Source organism: Apostichopus japonicus, chromosome 15, assembly GCF_037975245.1.
Source record: "Apostichopus japonicus isolate 1M-3 chromosome 15, ASM3797524v1, whole genome shotgun sequence".
Lineage (NCBI taxonomy): Eukaryota > Metazoa > Echinodermata > Holothuroidea > Aspidochirotida > Stichopodidae > Apostichopus > Apostichopus japonicus.
The window spans coordinates 25,494,825-25,505,478 of record NC_092575.1 but is presented as its reverse complement, the minus strand read 5'-3'; the positions used below and the strand labels follow the sequence as shown (position 1 = coordinate 25,505,478).

Genomic DNA, 10,654 nt, shown 5'->3' with positions numbered 1-10,654 from the left:
AGGTCAATATAATGCAAAGAGCATTAAAATGTTCAGCATTAATGTTCTGAACAGACTGGCAGTACAGTACAACAGATAAAATGATCTTAATTGGAATTAGTACATGTACAGTGCATACTCTTGCAGCTGTGCGTCATTCCCTTTAACAATAAATATATATTAGAGTAACTTGAAAGTAACAATAACAATGTGTCTTCTGAATGGGAGGGAACATAAAAGTCACAATTTTATAAATACCAAAAACTGTTGGAGGGGAGCTGTGCATTATCTTGTCTATTGCTTATCAATTAGACATCCTCAAATCAAACCTGGCAAGGCAGACACTTTCCCCAATTGTTGCTTGTTATTTTTGTTACTAGCAACCTTACAAATGGAACATGATGGACACTCCAGTGGCATGATGGATCTAAGATGTGGCCAAACAAATTTCACACAAGACATTAGGTAAACACAAAATATTGGCAAAATTGTGCCTATAACTAACTTATATATTCTACAGTATGTTGCGACTGAGCTCAACCTTTACAAATCAATTTACACCTCTCTCTTACATGGGAAGGGTTTACGATGCCACATACAAGAAAAGTTTTGTCTTTTTAGCGCAATAGCATGAAAACTTTTAACAGTATCATGTAAATTTGTTCATAATCTCTAGAGATGTGTAAACGAAAACCAACTCTAGCATCATCATGTTTTCACAGCCTTTTCCTCGCAAAACAATTTTTTCAAAGACAGTCTTCCCTATTCATAATTTCTATTCAGTTGTTTTTATACCTTCTCTATTTCCTTCATATCCTGCATGGTTTGATTGCGTCATCACTCCTAAACATTAACTTTGGATAAACAGGCCGCGCGGCGTGATATTTCCGTTTCCTTCTCATTGTGTAGACAGCTAGGTCCCTGGAAAGTCAGTTAACTTTACCATGCTCAGCTGCCACGTATGCACGTAGGAGAAGCTGAATGTTTGGGCGGTGATCCAATTGACAGTTTCAGCTCAGTTTGGATTTTTTTTAAACAATTTGGGAGACCATTTCAGATGGGAAAAAACGGTGCATTTCTCCTGGATGAAAAAAAAATACCTTACTTTGGCCAGCCAGGGATGGACCCCACTGCCTCTCATATGCTAGGTTTCCCTGCTTTTAATGCCACTGTCTTTATTCACTAGACTATTAACACTGTTAGACAGATCTTATAACTTGAATGTTCCTTTAAACCCTGTGTATGGAGTTTGGGTTATTGGTTTTTTTTTTAACAGAGCCAAGATGTAATTTTCACATATAGTTGGATACCCCTTTAATCTAATTATAGAAAGTTCTCTATTGTTTTAATCAGTTGGCTTGCTGCTAGTTAATGAGTTACAAACAATCCATCAAAGAACAGTTCATTGTCTCACAATAAATTATTTGATGTTTTATTATATCTTTGGTTATTTCCTAATTATGATTGAAAATTAATACACAAAAATGGTATTCCTTTAAAAGATGGCCCTAAAAGGATGACTTAGGCATAATGGTAGTCATGAAATGCTACAGTCTAAGCACTTTTTTGTAAAATAAAACAAAGTTATAGTAATACTTCTGTAGCTATTCTGGCTCTCCAGATATCCATGGTTAAAATGTACTCTGAAATGCTACTTTAAGGCTACATTGATGGCCATGTTGGATACTGAGTACAGGCCTTCATGTAAATGTGAATCCATTGTTCATACACTTTGATAACTAAACCAAACAACATGTTCTTTTAACTTCACATAAACAACATAGCACCTTTGGATGACCTTCACAACCATTTGTCCTTGACATGTTTGTGACTCAGTAGAAACATGTCATTGAGGCCACAAAATCCTGTTTTCCCATTGAATTTTGTGTTGCATCTTACGAACTGATCTAATGGTATCTGCATTAGACTATCTAGTCCAGTCACTGTAATTGATCAAGCTCAACAGTCTTAAAGGGTCATTCCTCACAAATAATTTTTTTTATAGAAATCCAAACTGGACCGATAGGGGTGTTATTAACAGTCTACAACATGTCAAATTGGATCATTCCGTCTAAAGACATCCTTTAATCACATTTGAGAATTTTTTTTCGAGGGGGGGGGTTGGTATTTTTAGCCAGAGCTAATTAACCATAATTACTTTTAATTACTTGTTTGTACTCACCCTGAAGACATTACTAACACCTAGCACACGATCCATAACTTTACTGTAATAACACAGAACGTATTTGGCACTGTAGTCCGAGGGTAGGAATGTTCCACTAAACTTCACATTGCAGCGTGTCCGTTTCTGGTCCTCTTTATCTCTAATTTCGACAGCCCATACATAAGTGCAATAGTGCCTTTGAATGGTGTGGAAGCCAACCTGCATCGAGGACACAAAGATCAGTTTGTAAAGTATCTTTTTCAAATCAATAGTACATTGAGTTGGTCAAATGATTTACCAACCAAGAGGGGAGTGGAAATTTCCACTCACTCACTCACTCCAGGATTTCCAGTCTTGGATCTTCCGAATTCAGAAAAGTTCTTATCGACGTATTTTCAAATCAAAGCAAAAAGGTTCACTTTGATGACAAACTGTGTCATTTGCCCGATAGAGGTTCATTTAAGATGCTACAACGTAACGCATCTGTGAAAGGATACAAACCTTGAAACTGATTCACGGCATGTCCATTCCCTTGCATCAAATCTTAGATAGCGTTCAGTACTCGCTGAATTAAAAGGCATAGCTGGTGGTTTTTCGACATCCTCTAATCCGTTCTAATTTATATTACATTGAATATTTACACTTGTACTTTTCCATTGATGTATGGCACTTTGTATTATTTTCTATTGGGGCTCGGTAAAACTTGATCAAACCTAACACTTATGGGCAAGGAATTTGCACTTTTCGCAAAAATTCCTAAGCGCTCAAATTGACTGCAGGTGACCCTGTGACGTACATATGCGGAGTCGGTTGAGAAAAATTTCGATCACGCTATTCGATTCAGCACTAACACTACGCCGATACAACACTCTGTCATACTGTTAATATCAAAATGCTAATGATACGTTAATATCAAAATGCAAAATGCTAACTAATTGTGTAGTAGGAGGTTGCAAAAACACTTCTGAAAACCAAAATTTAAGGTTCTTTATGTTTCCCAGTCATCAAAACGACGATAAACATTGCAGGCTTTGGATTAACTTTGTAAGTAGCACCTGCAAAGACTTTCTCTCTCCTGGGGTTTCCCACCATCTGCAGGTGAATATATGTTCAGCGACCTTTGACACAAACACATATTATAGGCAGTATTGTCTATGCGGAGGCCCTCTAAAGGTAAAGTCTCCCTAATACTGATATATGCCTAAACTCATTAGCCAAATTGCCCCATTATTCTAATGTGTGTACTCAATTGTTTATCTTCAGCCGTGATTTACCCCATAGGTGCAGGAAAAAGATCATGTTACAAAAGAGTACACTGCTATACACAGTAGGCCCTGTGTGACTTAGCTCTGTTTAGCAGAACCAACTACGCACAGAGCTAACATAGTGATGCACACTAACACCTGCAACATGCATTGTAGGCATGTATATATTGTTCTGAGACGGTAAAAGTGTTCATATTTTTTAACCTTTGAAACTTGTATATTGAATATGGAATCTATCAGGGGCTTTACCGTGGTGGTCCCTTTGCTTGTGTATCTGCTTTCATGGAGTTGTGACTTTCTATAAACATTACATTATGACAGCGAGATTGAGACAAGTACATACCCAAAGCTCTATATTTCGTGGATTCGATTAATATTGCATCTACTAACTCGAAACTAACTGCAAACATGATTAATTGCAACAACAAATGAAGAAATACCCAAGATGTTGACATATTTCACAAGGTAGGCATTTCAATTGCGGCAAGATTTTTAATATTGTATGGCACAGCATGTTTACTGGCCTATAATAGCAGCGAAATATGACCAGACGTTTAGTCAGTTTTTTTAACCATAATTTACTTTTAGTTGAAGAATTGCTCCCCAACATTAGCTGAAAAATGTAGGAACAATTCTAACAACCATTCCTTTCTCTTGAAGCTGCATGTTTATTGGAAGAGTGAAGTTATTAAATGGTTCAATATCTTATGAGAAGTACGTAGAAAGTCCATTACTATTGTTTAGTGATCGCGGTACACTCTGCAGAATGACGTAACACAGTGACCTGTACGTTCATGAGCTTTGCGCATCATATTTCTGGTCAGTGAGAATCTGCTAAATTTGACATCAAATTTCTTTGATTACTGTCTGCTTCGACTAAATGGGAACCACAGAATTGTTTGTGTTACTAAAATACTTTAGTATGAGCCCAAAAAAAAAAGGATTTTTTGCCTCTAGTTATGCATCTTAAGGGGTTTCAAATTTGTAGTATCTTCCACTTCATCTTAGTCATATATTTATTAAAGGGAGAACTTTCCATATAGCATTAAATCCTCACCTTGTAAAGACCAATCCAATCCCAGCTACTCGTTTTGGTTCCCGGGGCTACACTATATACACAAGGGTGAATGCCATTCTTCTGCCAAGACTCGACTGGATCGAACGCGACCAGTGGTAGAGGGACATCTGAAGACACCTTATCGAGATATAAGTAGAAACTATGTCATGAATACTATTGAAACATTGGTTATATGCAGAGCATGCATAAGAAGAATATCCATTTCTCTAGGAACAGTAAGTGACAGGCCTCTCTACTCCATGGGTGAAAACAAAAAATTATGATTAAATTAACCCTGATTTTGAGTCATGTCATGTTTGTTATGTCACTCTTTAATTTCTAATATAGTGAGGTACTTATGTAATTGTTCTCTTTAAGTATACTACTGTCGAACTTGCTCTTATACACAAGGCTGGTTTTTAAGCATTAAAGCATAAATCTGGGTAAACTAGAGCTGATCATGAAAGGGCTGGGAGGGTCTGACGACATATAAACGAACAAGTACAAACAAATACCATTGATTTCCTTAATATCATGCAAGATCAATAATAGAAACATAAATGAAATCAATATTAAGACAAACACAAAGGCAGAAGTTTGAATAAACCTTACCAACTGAACTCTATCATGAATTGAATTTATGAGGAGATTAATAGTTTTGAGCTACTTCTTTCCCAAGTTAATTCTGTTGAACTGTGACACTGAGGGAGGGAGGGAGGGAGGAGTGAGCATGGCTCATTAACCCAGGGCTTTTGTGTTTCAATAACAGGTGTGATTGATTTTGTCACAAACTTTTAATCCGTTTCATCAACATTGCCAACATTTCTACTACCAATATTTTTATCTCCTTAATTTGGTAACCCATTGAAAGTTTTGCTCATTTTTCTACAAACCTTCCCAACTGAAGAAGGTGCAGTTGATTATTAACTAAAATTTCAATTTCCCACACTTGTTACCAACCTCCTTAATCATGTCAAAGTCCAGTGCAAATTGTTTATGGAGTTGTTTTTTTCTGGTTGTCCCTGGACAACTCTAGCTTATGTTTTGGCGGTCTGAACGGCAATATTTGGTTGTCCCAAAAAAATGCAACATATTTACAACGACCAATAGCTGCAATGTAGGAGAGATGTGTAGGTTTAATCAGAAAACACCAGCTCTGGGGATGAACCCAAATCATCATTTGACCTATCTGGCAGTACATAGTGCACACCTGTATTGGTTGCCACAAATGGTGTCTCTCATCTAGTTTAGAATTTTTTTCTGGGGTGGAACTCTTTCAGATTTCCAGGATTGAACATGCCTTTTGTAAAGAGATATGACATCTGGGGATATCCTATTCTTCAATCTGGACCAAAACTTTCATGTTTTATTTTCCACATTACATTTGTCGAGGGCCAGTTATAATTTGTTACTGCTGCCATTTGTATTACAACATGGCCAGGTGCCAGTTATAGTTTGTTACTGCAGCCATTTGTATTACAACATGGCCAGGTGCCAGTTATAGTTTGTTACTGCAGCCATTTGTATTACAACATGGCCAGGTACCAGTTATAGTTTGTTACTGCTGCCATTTGTATTACAACATGGCCAGGTGCCAGTTATAGTTTGTTACTGCAGCCATTTGTATTACAACATGGCCAGGTGCCAGTTATAGTTTGTTACTGCAGCCATTTGTATTACAACATGGCCAGGTGCCAGTTATAGTTTGTTACTGCAGCCATTTGTATTACAACATGGCCAGGTGCCAGTTATAGTTTGTTACTGCAGCCATTTGTATTACAACATGGCCAGGTGCCAGTTATAGTTTGTTACTGCAGCCATTTGTATTACAACATGGCCAGGTGCCAGTTATAGTTTGTTACTGCAGCCATTTGTATTACAACATGGCCAGGTGCCAGTTATAATTTGTTACTGCTGCCATTTGTATTACAACATCGCCAGGTGCCAGTTATAGTTTGTACCTGCAGCCTTTTGTACAGAATGGCTAGGTCTGTACGTTACACGCGACAGGCTTTATTAGCGATGGGACAATATTTTACTCTGCTTTCTAGGCCGCCACTACCTCTGGACATTTACAAAAAGATTAATGATTTGGGCATTAGCAGAGAGTTGGCGACCCATTGTGGGAGCAGGGTTCGTTTTCGTTCACAAAGACCTATTTCAGTGCATTGTTACGTGAATTTGTCTCATTACGTTGGACATGCACCTAAGAAGGGTGTTACACCTATAAGCTGATTGTGCTTACTCCTGTCAGCTCAATCCCCAAGTAGCAGGTCAAACTTGAACTTTTTCTTATGGAAGGCTAGATCTATTCGCAACAAAGGTGCCAGTGTGATTGATGTGGTCACTGACCTTTCCTGTGATGTAATGGCAATGACTGAAACATGGTTGTGCGGATCTGACTCAGATAAATGTGTGATTGGCAATATTTCTGCCATGCTGCAGGTATTCTCTAATCCCCGCACATCTAGAACTACTGGTGGCATTGCAGTGATCGTTCGTGATACGTTCAAACCGAAATCAACAAAACGCCACATTTTTCGTTATTTGAACTGATGGATCTGTCTATGATGTGCTCGTCAGAGCTGTTGCCCTTGTTGAATCTGTATCGCCCTCCACCTTCCTCCACTAATAAACTAACAACCAGTTCTTTCATGACTGAATTCAAATCTTTTCTAGGGTCCCTGACTTTGACCACTGGACGACTGATTATAGCAGGGGATTTTCAACTTCCAAGTCTATAATATAACATTTAATGATGCCCGGTTCTTCCTCGAGCTGCTTGACTCCAAAAATCTGGAGCAGCATGTCACTGGACCAACTCACAGTAAAGGTCATAAGCTCTTCTTGGTAATTGCTCGTTCTTATGATGCTTTGGTACAGCACATTGAGGTTCTTCATGACCTACCGTCTGACCAATCTAGACTGATGTGTCGACTTGCAATCCCACGTATTCCTCTGGTGAAGAAGGAGATCTAACCCCCTCGCTTTTAATGTTCCGGTCGATGAATTTAACATGGCTTTACGCTCTCGATTTCAACTGATGTCTTATGATGCGCTGGCTGTATCAATCAGAATATCATGTCGACCCAACTCCCCAGGGTTTAGTGAGGACCTTCAGACAGCAAAACTACGCAAGTGTAAGTCGGAGTGGTTTTGGAAGCGTACATGATTGGAAGTTCACCGCCATATTTTAGCAAGACTGTAAAGATTACGCACAGGCACTTCCAGGACATGTTAAAATGTGCAAGACTGTGAATGGTTTCCAATCGGTTTTCAAGACGTATCTTTTCACTAAAACGTATATGTTGTCACTATTGTTAAGCGCCACAAGAATTATTTCATAGCATGTTTGGCGCTATATAAAATTTATGTATTTTACTATTATTATGATTTAATTAAAATCCAATCTGAAGTGGATCTTACAAACAGAAATTTGGTTGTCCCGGGCAACCAGACAGCTACTTAAACTTTGCCCTGAAGTCATATAATTATTAGCTTCTTCACTCTATGAGGATTTTGACAAGTCTTACTTTCACCAAAAAATCTGACCAAACTGGCTTGTGATCACTCCAAGGTACATCGCTGTGTGAGGTATACGTCAATTGTTCCAGTTTAAGTAATGTGCCATCCTGGGATTGTTGCACCTTATTCTCTCTCCACAATATCCTATCAGTCCATGCTGGGACTCTTTGTTTGGGACTATATTAGGAAGAAAGGGAGAACAATAATTGTAAGATATTAACATATCATTTTATGTCAGAAGTGATTAAAAATATACTTATTATCAAGGAAGGACAAATTATGTTTTATATCTTTAATTCTCATCGGTTTCAGGACATGAAGTGAAGTTTTGAGCAGAATAACAGTGCAAAAGAGCCCATTTACACAGATATAACAGCAGGCAATGGACCAAAATAGGCAGCTGATATAGAGGTACAAGTGTTTGTCATCAGCATAATACGATACTGGAGATCATGACAGGAAAATTTGATTGGCAACAAAATATTAATTTGCCTTTTGTAAGTTGTCAGGTTTTCCAGTCTCAGAGTTACACTCTCAGAGTGACTACAAGTAATTCATGATACCCTACATTATTATATTTTACATTGTTGACAAGACTAAGAACACTTCTAGCAATGCAGCTAGGGTGACCTCACACACAAATTATAAAGTGAAAAAAAACATTTTCAATGTAACATTCTCTAAATTAACATGTCTCTTACTTTTCCCTCACAGTACTTATTTGGCAATTCTTATCTAAGGAGAAGTCCTTTCCTTATTATTATTGCTATTTATTTATTTAGTAATTTTTTCCTCGTTATTTGCAATTTCTTTCTCTTTGTGATTGAGTCCTGTGATAAGATTGAGTTTATTGAACTTTCTAATTTATTCCCTCAAAATACTTTAGATCAGGGGTTCACTAACTGGGGTGCATGAACCCCCCGGGGTGCGTGAGTCCATCCTAGGTGGTTCGTGAGACATTTCTGAAAGTCAAAACTACCTTTTCATATAATTTAGTAATGTACAAAAAGTCGTACCTATCGACAAACTCTATGAACTTGATCTTTTACGAAGCACTGTTATGCGTATTATAGTATAATAATGACTCAGATCGTGTCTCGAAAAGTTGGGGGTTCGTGGACAACTCTGACATCAACAGGGTGTTCGTGAGGGGGATAAAGTAAGGGAAACCCTGCTTTAGATGGTGATGATACCATTAAAGCAGAGAAAGCTAAGTATCATGATGAATCGCAGATTTGCTTTTAGCAGCAACTATTAAAGGCTGTCTATAGTGACATTACATGCTATATGCACCAATAGTTGATCGATAGTCACACAGTCATTGTTATTACCCAGTCACTGACAACATGGAAATACCTTATAGAATCTTCATGGTTACTCTATTTGTTGTGGTCCTCTTTATGAATAACAAAGTATTTACCTTTCATCTCTCCCACTCCCCCCCTCCCACCATCCACCACCCCCTCCCACCATCCATATGAGTCTGAAAACTTCTCCTTCATACCGCTTCTTGTACCATATAATATTTCAATTGTTTCTTTTGTTTTTTAAATTAATGCTCACATAACAAATTGATTCCAAACCAATGCAAATCTTTTAAACCATAATAATGGTACATGATAGAATATATGAGGTACAACATACTTAACCATAAGAGATGCTGTAGGTTACATGTCACTGGTCATTAATTTGTCATTTGGGATTATTCCATTCGCAAGGTATATCCATAAAACTATGGTGATTAATATTTCTCCAAAGAGAAGAACTTATCTTAAAGGTGGAGATATATAGAGCAGAAAGTTTTTGAAGTGTTATGTCTGATTCAAGGCTTGATCTCTGAACTCTAATGTAATCAATGACAAGTCTGACAATCATGTTGATTTTGGTGGTGTTTATGAATACAACACTATAACAATCTTTATAACTTACAGGTATGACTGATCTAATCTGGGTAGTTAGGCTCTCTGACATGATGTCTACTCCAATGCACTTCTATCACATCCTACAGACTTAAACCACAGACAAAGCACCAAAGAAGTCCACAATCTTTTTCCTGAAATCTCAATTTCTTTGAAGATTAAATATTCTCTGTGATAGTCTTTTTATAAATAGAGGACGAGGAGGAGTTTACTTTATCATCAGCTGACTGTTATATTTTTAAATACATGTAAAATCTTCTTCAGTTTGAAATAGTCATGATTGCATGGGTCAGTAAACATTTTCATCAAAGATGAGAGTCTCTAAGCTGAGATCTATTTCTCCTCCAAAAAGGAGCTTATTTCTAAACCTCTTCACTCAGAACCTCAGTCAGCTACAATAGCTTAAAAGAACACAGTCCCTACTAATCTGATAAGCCGCTAGTCATGTGACCTATATGTTCTACCCGAAACACAAGGGTGTACCATGTTATGTAGAAGTATCCTTTACCAGATGGTAATTAAAAATCACACCATGGCATCTCATGAGGAGACAGATGTTCAGCTAGAAGAGTCAGAACTCAATACTAGTTAGTGACAAGGATCTAGCTCCTTCAAAATACATTAAAGCCAACAAGCTTATTGCTGGATACTGTAGGTTCTCAAATTCCTGTTGAAGTGTTCATTTGTGATACTCCACTTTACTTGGAGAAGGTGCTCGTTGGATCAATGGGTTGTTCAACTAGAA

The 10,654-nt window shown here is 37.6% G+C and overlaps 1 protein-coding gene across 1 annotated transcript in view; it reads right to left on the bottom strand.

The window, feature by feature from the left end:
* The window catches only part of LOC139981395 (phosphatidylinositol 4,5-bisphosphate 5-phosphatase A-like), a 30,954-nt gene that overhangs the window by 9,301 nt on the left and 10,999 nt on the right, over positions 1 to 10,654 (bottom strand). The window contains exons 6-8 of the mRNA XM_071993759.1: positions 7,999 to 8,167; positions 4,466 to 4,603; positions 2,162 to 2,362 (exon numbers count right to left, since the gene is read on the bottom strand). Coding sequence (XP_071849860.1) covers positions 2,162 to 2,362; positions 4,466 to 4,603; positions 7,999 to 8,167 — 508 coding nt within the window. The remainder of the gene's footprint in view (positions 1 to 2,161; positions 2,363 to 4,465; positions 4,604 to 7,998; positions 8,168 to 10,654) is intronic.